At 30.9% G+C, this 12307-nt stretch overlaps 1 protein-coding gene across 3 annotated transcripts; it reads right to left on the reverse strand.

Annotated features, from left to right (window-relative positions):
- Positions 1 to 5484: 5484 nt before the first annotated feature.
- Positions 5485 to 8786, reverse strand: LOC112750939 (uncharacterized). 3 transcript variants are annotated; one of them, XM_072216977.1, is made up of 3 exons: positions 7054 to 8786; positions 6027 to 6219; positions 5485 to 5922 (listed from the first exon to the last, which is right to left on the reverse strand). In XM_072216977.1, the coding sequence occupies exon 1, from the start codon at positions 8650 to 8652 to the stop codon at positions 7063 to 7065; it is 1590 nt and encodes a 529-aa protein (XP_072073078.1). In that variant the 5' UTR covers positions 8653 to 8786; the 3' UTR covers positions 5485 to 5922; positions 6027 to 6219; positions 7054 to 7062. The 3 variants fall into 3 exon arrangements, with proteins under 3 accessions (XP_072073078.1, XP_072073079.1, XP_072073080.1); XM_072216978.1 differs by having other exon boundaries at positions 6020 to 6219; positions 7054 to 8784; XM_072216979.1 differs by having other exon boundaries at positions 6042 to 6219; positions 7054 to 8783.
- Positions 8787 to 12307: the final 3521 nt, after the last annotated feature.

Genomic DNA, 12307 nt, shown 5'->3' on the forward strand with positions numbered 1-12307 from the left:
AGTATCTTCAATATATTAACATTTTTTTAGACAAAGAAAGCAGAATAGATTCTGCAGAATTGGAAGAAGATAGTATCCTTAAACATGAATTCTATAACCATCTAACTAGTTAAATCGTTATACGGTTGTATATTCGGCCAAAAAAACTTGCATCCGTAAATATTTGCTGGGATTATCTGTGACTGAAGGCTAACGGGTATTTGCGCGTAAAATTTTCACGGAGATGAGGATTCACCCCGCCAAATAAATAGAATCGGAAGACAGAAATTGAAATTCCTGCTCTACGTGAATGTGACTATTTTATAAAAAAAAATTTATTTAAATACCCTTATATACATAACAAATACGATAGAAATAATAATATAGAATTTGTACTATAATGACAAAAATTACATAATATGTATAGGTTATGATGGCTCAGTAAGTCATGTTGACAAAAACATAATGTAATTAACTTTTGAAATAAAAATTTACCAAATAAATAATTTTAAGACTAGTGAATTATCAATCTGGTCATGTCTGTTTTTTAGAATGACAACGCGATCTCTCAAGAAAAAAATAATCCACTTCTGTTTCTCTTCTTTATTTAGTGACACAACGTGGTCTTTATAACTGTTTTTCCGTCAATTCTGAACGAAAAATGCTGACGTGTCAGGTTCAAAAGTAAACAATGACCTAATTGTCTCTCAATTTAAATTGATTAGGAGTTTATTTGTCCATATTTTTTAAACGATATCTTTTTCAAATTAATTTTTTATTCATTATATTAATATTCTTTTTCAATAAATTATTAAATATATGGTATAATAAATACAAACTAATTAATAAATTATTCAAATTTAAAAGTATTATTTATTATGAAACTAAATAAATAATTCTCAAATATAATTTTTAAATATATAAATAATAAATATTAAAATACGGTTAATATATTAATAATAATAATCCTATGATATACTATTAGTATTATGATTTAGATAATTTTCACAACAAATTGAAAACTAATAAACATATTATTTGATATATAATAATTTTTTTTGAGTAATAACAACTTTAATTTTTTATCTCTCTAAACTAAATTAATAATTCTATTTGATATTTTTGCCTAAAATACATTAGGAGTAGGCTACTAATACTAAATGAAATAAAAATATTATATATATATATATATATATATATATATATATATATATATATATATATATATATATATATTATGAATACTATTTATAAACTCAACAAACTCAAAGCATCAATAATATTAATAATACATATTGTCATAAGGTTACAGATCAATGAAGATTTATCAATATAAGAATAATGTGGATTGATTAAAATTTTACGTATATTAAAATTCAATTAAATTTACATATATTTTACTCAAAATCAAGTATTATAATCTAGATAATTTTCACAATAAAGTGAAAACTAATAAACACATTATTTGATATATAGTAAAATTTTTCTGTGTAATAACAAATTTAATTTTTTATCTCTTTAAACTAAATTAATAATTCTATATTTCTATTTGATATTTTTGCATTAAATTAATAACCCTAACATCATATGATCATTATTAATGTATTAACCGTTTTTTAATGTTTATTATTTATATATTTAAAAATTATATTTAAAAATTATTTATTTAGTTTCATAATAAATAATATTTTTAAATTTAAATAATTTATTAATTAGTTTATATTTATTATATCATATATTCAATAATTTATTGAAAAAGAATATGAATATAATAAATAAAAAATAATTTAAAAAAGATATCATTTAAAAAATAAAGATAAATAAATCCTTAACCAATTTAAATTTTAGAGAAATTAAATTCCTATCTATTTTTAAATCTGACACGTCATTATTTTTCGTTCAGAATTCACGGAGAAACGGACCGCTTTGTCTCATGAAATAAAGAATAAGGACGGAAGTGGATAGTATTTTTTTTAAGGTATCGGATTATTATTCTAAAAAATGGATAGCGATCAGATTGATAGTTCACTCAAATTTTAAAGTAAAGCATGAGTATTAAATTTGAAAAGAACAAAAAGAGGTCCGAAGATGCTGGAGGTGTAGTACTATTATTGGAGTCCCGAAAGTGTTCACCATCGTTGAATGATGGTGATAAAAAAAATTTATTTGGAGAGAAATTATGATTGAATGAGGACAATTTACCCAAATAAATAAAGTTAGTGAAACCTTTATCCAAATACACAAAACAGAAATATATTACGTGCATGTGCATTTTCAACTTTCTATGTTATCCGTGAGAAGCAACTACGGTTTCTCATTTTTACATAAACCGTAGCTGACAGAGACGGATTATGAATGGTGGGTGTTGTGTGTAAACCGTGGCAAGCTACCACGGTTTAAGAGGTGATGATAAAACGTTGTGGGCTACAACGGTTTATGAAGTATTGGCCTTCCATCATTTTCACGTAATGTGACCTTCCACCATCATTTTCACGTAATGATTTATCTATTGAAAATATTGACATTCCACCACCATTTTAAAACAATGTTCCATCTGAACCACCTATTGCATATATTCCTTCCAGTTTTTTTTACTACTCTATTTTTATTATTAAATTTGTATTTAACATTATTAAATTTGTATTTAACATTATGTGCAGTATAAAATCTCAGTTTTAATTTTATTTTTTCTATGTGATTTTATTTTTATAGAGCTGCTATTATTTTTATAGTTAGTTATAGCAAGTTCTTGACCCCAATAAAAGAGAAAGAAATTTTAATAGAAGTAAAAAAAATAAAAAGAAGCAACAAAATATACATGGACACACATTTCACATTTATTTTTTATTTGTATCTACCATATCATACACAATAAAACAGCAAACACTAACTACACAATAATTTCTTTGGCATTGCCATCAAGATTATTGTGAATTAAAATTTTATTACTATTTACCACATACAAGAACACTGTTATGGGTGAAGATGAAGTAGAAGAACCTGTTTCTACCTAAAAAATGAAACTAATAAGAGAGTAAACAAAGAATTAATTGCCTAAATAATTGTAATCTTAGTGATTAGGTTATAGAAAATCAACATTCAATATTAAAAAGTATTTGGTATTATCCATTTCTTGTGAAAAAAAAATTGTATTTTTTGACTTATTTATCCAAAGGCTACAACTTTAAAATAAGTATTTTTATAACTAAAAATCTAAACACAGAATAACTTATTTATAAACTGCTATCAATAAAAATAACTTATTTTAAATTTATTATATTTATAATTAAATATTTTTGTATATTTTAAATATTTTAAAAATTTAAATTTTTTATAAATATTAAATATGATATATTATATATAAATATTTTTATTAAAAATTAATTTTTTAAAAATAATATTTTTATTTTAGTAAAAAAAAATTATTAGGCCTTTTAACAAATTCTAGGTTAGGTCAAGTTAAATAAAAAGTCTCACTTGGCCTGACCTGTTTTCACCCCTATTTATTGGGACACATTTAGCCATTTATTTTTAATATCTTCTTTTAATTATATAAAGTATTTAAAATATTTTTATTTTAATAAATAATAATATATATTATTTCTAAATTCATTTTAAAAATTCATATTAAAAATAAAATTGAACACACTGATACGTGATAATATTTCAGTATGTCTAACTGTGATTGGAGTAAAATTTTTTATTTTTTAATAAGAAACAAAAAAAAATCATATTGGATGAATATCAATAATTATTATTGGAACTTCAACGAATTATGTATTTATAGCCCCTAACACGTAAACCGTGGGAAGCTAGAGTGGTTTACGTTTACTACACCCTCTTCATAAACCGTGGGAGTCAGCCACTGTTTATGCCTTGCTTTCTCCCTTTGTAATCCGTTGCGGCTTGCCACGGTTTACACACAACACCCACCATTCATAATTCGTCCCTGGCAGCCACGGTTTATATGAAATGAGAAACCGTGGTTGCTTCCCATGAATTACATAAAAAGGTGAAAATGCGCATGCACGTAACATGTTTCTGTTTTGTGTATTTGGGTAAAATTTTCACCAACTTTATTTATTTGGGTAAATTGCCCATTGAATGATGATCGAAAATTAGGAATTGGAAGGATATGTGCAGGGAAAATTAGGAATTGGAGGCAAAATTAGCGAACACTCAAAATGCAAATTTTTCTTCAGATATCAAACCAAATTTTAGTTTAAAAACAAGTGAAAATGATAGCGATATGATTAAAGATCCTTTGAAAAAATGGAAGCAAACATAGAAAATAAAGCCAAGTAAACTCAATAAGAATGAAATAGATAGGTATTTAGAAGATGATGTAACTAAAGATTTTAATAGATTTGATGTATGGTGGTAGAGAAGAAAAACACTTAAGTATCGTGTTCTTTTTTACATTATTAGAAATATATTAGTCATTCATGTTTTTACTGTAATATCTGTTTCTACTATATTGTATTAACTAGACTATATCTAAAGTCACATGACATTATTATTAATTTAATTCAAATTCAATAATATATAAGACAATAATAAACAATATAATTCAAATTCAATAATATAAAAAATTAATTACATGTACAATATAATAACTTCTTATAAATTGACTAGGTGAAACTTAACCTATGATATCTTGCAGGAACTAATACTAGAAAATTAACAATAAATAATAAATTATCATATAATATTGACACAAAAAATTATCATATAATATTAGTAAATTTTATATTTACATTTCATAATAAATACTAGATATAAAATATACTAGCGGTCACAATTTATAGCGCCAACAATTACCAGCACCAAAATTTTTAATTTAGTTAACCATTTTTTCTTCTGCTCCAAGGTAGAATTTTAATGACATAACAAAAGTTAAATTACCTATGCCTACAAATGGTAAAACCTGAAAAGAACTGCATTGTAGATGGCATAACGAAAATTGAAAAATAAATAAATAAATAAAAAATACTATTCAACTTGAGCTCCCATTTTGTATGTCAGTGAAAATGAACAAAGAATTGGTTAACTATATTAAAATTTTCCCTTTCTGTAGAGTCTCAAACAACTCTTGATGACAGAGCCATCATGTTCTTGATGAACTTGCAATATCCAAAACAGATTGTATATCATATACTCTCACCATAAAGCAAAATTATTCCCTTTGCAGTATCAAATGATTATTTGGAGTACTGTTTGCTTAAGTCTAAAAACTGTTTTACGCAGCAACCACCACACAAAGTTAGAATGGAAGAATATAAATGAAGAACCAAATTATAATGCAAAGATTGGCTTTGCAAAGTTTACAGCAACAGCAATATTTCATCCGTTTGAGATGAAGTGATTTTTGTTTGAGTTTCATGAGAAAAGTGATTTTTGAAGTTTAAAATCTAGTGAGTATGGGTTCAACTAGAAACCAAATAAGTTGAGAAGAATTCTAGTGTCTCACAATTGATTACGAAAGGGGCCAAATACAAATCAAAGTATAAAGGAAAATTCACACTAGAGAGCTTCAACATAGTTTGGATTAACGTGTAGCCAGTTAAATTTATACATATAACATGGTAGATTGGTATTTACCTATTGTAAATGGAGGACTCTTGGATCAAAAATCGACAAGCATTATCTACTCAGATGTTAATTCCTACTAACTCACAACTAATTTGGGTTAATCAACTCCTAAACAAAAACAAGCAATGGAACCAACAGCTCATTGCAGAACAATTCAGTACAGATATTGCACAGAACGTTTTACAAACTGAAATTGGGGAAGGGGATGATTCGGTTACCTGGCCAAGGGAGAAAAAGGGTTGCTACACCGTGGCTTCAGGATAGTTACTGGCGCACCAGTTCTACCACCCTCCACTCGAACTGATGCCACTCCACTGCCAGCAGAAAAAGCTCTGGACTTCTATTTGGGACCTGAAAGTGCAACCGAAAATAAGAATCTTCCTCTGGAATGTAATGCACAAGGGGTTGCCGGTGAACCAACAACTCCATGGAAGAATCAGAACAATACCCGCAACCTGTCAAAGATGTACCATGATGGAAGAAACAGTCCAACACTGCATAATTAGCTGCGGTCAGTCATGGTCCACTTGGCTCAGACCCGAAATTGGAGTCCCTGGAAGTCAAACGGACCAAGAAGTATGGCAACAGTGGATGGAGTTAACGAGAAGTTGAAAAGAAGCAGAAATGGCGTGAAGAAATTGAGAGAAGCTGCAAACACCAATACAAGATGAAAATCAGTTTCATAAATATGAAATATTCAGCAATAAAACTATATCATAGTCCCATATCTGATTGAAAATAAATAAATAAATAAATGCAATAATTATGCAAAGAAATTCACCAAATAAAATCAACTGCAATTCCAAAGAATTCTATATTGTTTCACTTTTAACATTCCCATCTCAAACACCACGTAACAAAACTCCAAGCTAGTAACTTTTTTTAAAATGCTAATAAACAGAGACAATAAAATAATGTCTACACAGGAAATAACGAGGTAATTTATCTAAGAAGTAACAGAAAAACATTCTCTGAAAAAGTACTTCGTAGTGTACATATTTTCAACAGAAGCAATTTCCAAGCAATACAACTGAGTAGCATTAATTAAGATAATGGCCAAAAATTTTGTGATAACTGAACCATATTAACCTTAAATTGATGTTGCTTAGATGAAAAGAGGGGACATGCATTTTAGAAGGTGGGTTTATTTTTAAGATGGAAGTGAAAACTGTATAGCCTAAGAATGAATCCTTATTACCTACGTAAATTTGCTTTTACAACAATTCCCAGAGGATTCAATCAAATAAACAATAGTTCATGGTTGCTTATGATAAAGTCATAGGAATTAGTTTGATATATATATATATATATTTGGTACCTACAAAGTTACGGAAAAATAAGTTGCACAACAGAATAACAGAATTATATTGATGTCATGGCATTGCCAAAGTCCTCTGAACCAACAGACACAGAATTTACAAAACTATGATACATATTCAGCAACAATGAGATGTAATTTCAATTTGAGTTGATGTATCTTACCTTCTTTTATCAATTCAATAAGCCTCTAGCAACCATTTCCCGAAGAAGTTTCTCCGCCATGTCATTCTCATTTTTTTCAAACAAAGCACGAATAACAGTTTCAAAAGTCACAGCATCTGGTAAGTAACCATTGCCTTCCATTTTTGACAAGAGTGTCAATGCTTCTTCAAACAAGCCCTCTTTGCAGAGCCCATTGATAATAATATTGTATGTCCTCACATTTGGACGATAGCCTTTAACGGAAAGATTTTGAAAAATCTCTTTTGCATCTAGAAGTCTTCCACCTTTGCATAGGCCATCTATAAGTATATTGTAAGTGTATATAAATGCCTTGTTAGGTTGTTGGTTTTTGAGCATCCCATCCAACAACGAATTGTAAGTGACTACATTAGCGGGTTGACCTCTATCATGCATCTCGACAAGAAGCTCCAAAGCACGGGAGATTCTCTTTGATTTGCTCAAGCCATCAATAAGTGTGCTGTAAGTTACCGTGTCTGGAACCAAGTTCTTGCGACGCATTTCTTCAAAGAGATTCAAGGCTTCATCGACCATTTTAGTTTTGCAGAAGCCATTAATCATGATACTGTAACTTTGAACATTGGGTGACACTCTAATTTGGGCCATTGTGTTGAATATATATTTTGCCTTATTTACCTGATTAACCAAACAATATCCATCTATTAAGCTGCTATAAGTAACCACATCTGGTTTCACACCATGTTTTGCCATTACAGCCAATACACTCTTAGCATCTTTGATCTTTCCTTCCTTGCATAGCCCATCGATCAAAATACTATAGGTACGAACATTTGGAGTAATGTTTCTAAGCACCATATCACCTAACAAATCAATGGCTTCCTTATATTGACCCTCAAGACACAATCCAAAAATGAGAGAATTGTATGTGATAACATTAGGAGAAACTAAATGAAAAGCCTGACTTACAAGTGTATCCTTGCAGAGGCTATCAATAATTGCGCTGTACATGAAGACATCAGGAGCAATGCCATACCGTGGGATCTTTCTCAACACTTGAATAGCAGCTGATGTGTGTCCGGCCTTACAGAGCCCATTGATCAAGGTCCAATAAGTGACTTGGTGGAAGTGAAATCCATGAGCCAGCACTCTGTCATGAAAGCGCAATGCTTTTTCAACACTACCACAGAGAAAGAGGCCTTTAACGAGTGTATTCAGTGTTACCGTATCAGGTTGATAATCCATTCTGAAAATCTTGGCCAATACAGAGAAAGCAAGCGTCATACGACCCACGCCGCAACAACAATTAATTACGATGCTCAAAGTAAATAAGTCGGGAGCGATTCCTCTGGCTTGCAATTCCTGAAAAAGGGAAACGGCGGCGTGGAAATGGTTGGTCTTGGCAAGAGAGCCCAAAATCTTGTTAAATTGGATTATTGATGGAGGGCGATGCATAGAGAGCATGCGAGTGAAGGAATCAACAGCTTCATCAACTTGGCGAAGGGATGGGGGCTCAGAATGAGAGTGAAGGGATGAAGAGGAAGGGAAGGAAACAAAATTAGGGATTTGGAGAAGAGAATACCTAAAAATGAAAGTGATCCTTGAGGTTGAGGATGACAACATTTTAGTGATTCGCACTTTCGCTGTTGTCTAAGTTTGAGGGAGTTTGCTAATTCTGCGGAAATAGTCCTCTCAATTTTGTCAGCTTTAGTTCTGTTCCTATCCCCCACTGTCGCTTTAGAGCTTGTTTGGAAAATTGCACAAGCTATTTTTTTTTTTCCGGATTATAAAGATTTACAACACACGAGTTTGGTACTATTTAAAAAAAAAATTTAAGACAAATTAATTCACAATTTTTTAAGAAAGTAAAAATATATGATTTTTTTTTTGTTAAGGCATTCTATCATTTTTCTACAAAAAATTGACTTCAAAACAAAAAAATATGCTTTTATTTTTTATTTGATTCTGTGAAAATGTTTTCTGTTTCCGTTGTAAATACTGGCCCTCTATTACTATTTTTAAGCAATGTTCTATCTGTTAGAAGCACTAAGGTTTGTACCATCATTTTCACGTAATGATTATATGCTAAAAATATTGACCCTCTACCACCATTTAAAATAATGTTTCATCTGAATCACCTACTGCATATATTTCTTCTAGTTTTTTTTTATTCTTTTATCGCTCTATTTATATTATTAAATTTGTATTTAATAGTGTTTGCAGTATGAAATCTCAGTTTTAATTTTATTTTTTTTACATGTGATTTTATTTTTATATAGTTTGCTATTATTTTTATAGTTAATTATAACAAGTTCTTGACCCTAATAAAGGTGGAGGCTAATAGGAGTAAAAAAAAAAGAAATAGCAACAAAATATACATTGACACATATTTTATATTTATTTTTTATTTTTACCTACCATATCATACACAATACAATAAAACAACAAACACTAACTACACAATAATTTTTTTTAGCATTGCCATCAAGATTATTATGAATTAAAATTTTATTACTATTCACCACATTCAATAACACCGTTGTGGGTGAAAATGAAGTAGAAGAACCAATTTCTAATGATATTACATGGCAAGAACTAATTGTCTAAAAGATGGAACTAATAAGAGAGCAAATAAAGAATCAATTGCCTAAACGATTGTAATCTTAGTGATTAGATTATGTAAAATCAACATTCAATATTAAAAAGTATTTGTTATCATCGTTATTTTAATTTTCATTTCTTGTGTAAAAAAATTGTATTTTTTGAATTATTTATACAAACGCTACAACTTTAAAATAAGTACTTTTATAACTAAAAAACCAAATACAAAATAACTTATTTATAAGCTACTATTAATAAAAATCTTTATGTTTTAAGCTCTTTTTCCAAAAGAACTTATTTAAGTTGTTTATCCAAACTGGGCCTTAATCCTAATGACATAATAAGAGTTAATAGTCAAAATCGTCCCTGAAAGATACCCGATCTCCATTTTGGTCCTTGAAAAATCAAATTAATCGAAATCGTTCCTGAAAGATACACGATTTGGTCACGTTCGTCCTTCCGTCATCTCCCTCGCTGAGTTGGCAAACGGTCGCTTACGTGTGTCGTTAACTACCAGCGGTGACAGAAGCCAAGTTGTACCATGGTGTTGCTGACAAGATAAATCCATTATAACAAGTCAAATTAGTCCCTGAGTTGATAAACCCTAATCCCAAATTCAACGATAAATAAGTTGCCGTCAACGCTTTGGGTGGGAATAGACCTCGGTAGGAGGTGTAATTGTTGGTTCACGGCGAGGATGGAGACAGGAAATGGAGGTCATGGTGGTGGTTCGTGGCATCCGTCGCACGACAGTCATGGTTCTAGCGTTTCAATGCGAACGAGGAGGTTAAAGACACATCACGAATCATGTTTCTGTGGGTTGAAGACTGTGATTAAAAAATTCGGGACAGCAGAGAACCCAAATAGATTCTTCCATGCATGTCCAAGGTATCGGGTGAGTGATGTTGAAAAAAGTTTATGATTTTCATCTTGTTCTATGTTGTTGGGTATTTTTTTATTTTTTTGCTCTCTCCTTTTTGAAATTGCAGAAGGACAATCACTGTAATTATTTTATGTAGGTTGATGATGATGTCTATGAAGAAGTGGGTGTATGTGGTACAAAGAAGGATGCAGGAACTGATATGGAGGTTGAAAGTGACTATGATAAATGGAGATTGAAAGTGACATGGAGACTGAGCAGCTTGGAAGCTGAAGGTTAAAGCACAGAAACTACTAATGATTTTCACGTTTGGAGTTGTTGTAATTAGTGTGATACTTTATTGTTTGATATGTATTTCTAAGTAAACCCAGTTATGTTATGTGAAAATGTAATGCTGTATTGAACTCCATGGCCTGAATTGGAGTAGTTATTTAAAGTTGGAAACAAGTCTATGTTCATTATTATAAATTGTGAAATTTTGCAAACAAGTCTCTGTCACTATTGATATAAGTTATGCTAAGCCATAAACAAAATAAGTAATCAAACTAAGTAACCTTAGTAATAAGTTGTCACTGAAGGCTAATTGTCACATTCTCTTAATAGATAAACACCATAGCAAAGTTATGAGATTTTGATAACACCACAACACATTGTCCTAAAAAGATAAATACCATACAAAAAAGAGAATGTTGTCCCATACAAAAAGATTCAACCACAACACATTTCTAACTAATCAATCTTTTTTTTATCATTCTTCCTTGGGTGCTTGAAGCCTGGAGTAGGCACAAAAGTCATGAAGTTGGCCAGCCTCTTAGCAGTTGCAGAACTTGTCCTTTTGATGGTCTTAGCATAAACAGCCACAGGTGCAGTTGCAGTAGATTTTGGGGAGGACATAGCTCTTGTTTTTCCTTTAATCACTTGTAACTTAGGTGGCCTGGCTACCACTTGATCCTACATATTCCAGTAGCAAATAAAGTTGTTAAATAATTAAATAAAGCTGAAATTTTTTAAGGTTGAGTAGTTATGACACAACCTGTTGTGTAGTTTGGATTGCTGGAATACTTTCGGATTGAGATATGTCAATAACTGTTGGAGGCTAGATTGGTGATGGAAGTGCAGGCAAAGGTTCTATTGCTTCTGTAGCAATATCAACATCAGCAGGGGCAGTATTTAGTTCGGGTTCAGCACCAGTCGCAGCAGGGGCAACAACTGCTAGTTGCAGCTGCATCTGTCTGGCATGTTCCTCAGCATCCACAGCTTTCTTCTTAGCATAACCTCGTTTATTGTGTCCAACCTCACCACAATACATGCATCGGATTGGGTTGTACTTTCTCTTCATCTTTGTCTTTGACCCAGTTGGTTGTTCTTCCTTGTCCTTTCTCCTTTTTTTTGTCGGTCTTCCAAGTTTTGGCTTGATTGGGGGTGGCACTAGAGCTGGATGCAGAGTTTTTTTCCCATAGATCCTGTCCTTTAACCGGATTGACGTTGAAACAGTAAGTTCGCCTACAAACTTCTATTTTCAACCAGTCATGACAATATTCTTCAGCCCTTTTGTCATTGTTGTCCTGGATTGCTGATATTGCATGCATACACGACATTCCTTTGGAAACCAATTAAAATATTCAGTAAATCTGTTTATCTAGTTTAAAGACATTATCAACTAATTAAATCAAATTCATTGGAAGTTGTTACCTGTGAGTTACCAAAACCTATAGGTGCATGTGTGCTTGCCCAGGTCAACCACCATATTGGTTGGCCAGCCATGCACTTCGTACAATTCTTCTTTTTCATCACCAG

Source organism: Arachis hypogaea, chromosome 15 (assembly GCF_003086295.3).
Source record: "Arachis hypogaea cultivar Tifrunner chromosome 15, arahy.Tifrunner.gnm2.J5K5, whole genome shotgun sequence".
Classification (NCBI taxonomy): domain Eukaryota; kingdom Viridiplantae; phylum Streptophyta; class Magnoliopsida; order Fabales; family Fabaceae; genus Arachis; species Arachis hypogaea.

Excerpts from the sequence above, each read along its gene's own strand:
- LOC112750939 (XM_072216977.1), bottom strand. The coding sequence starts at position 8,652 with ATGTTGTCATCCTCAACCTCAAGGATCACTTTCATTTTTAGGTATTCT.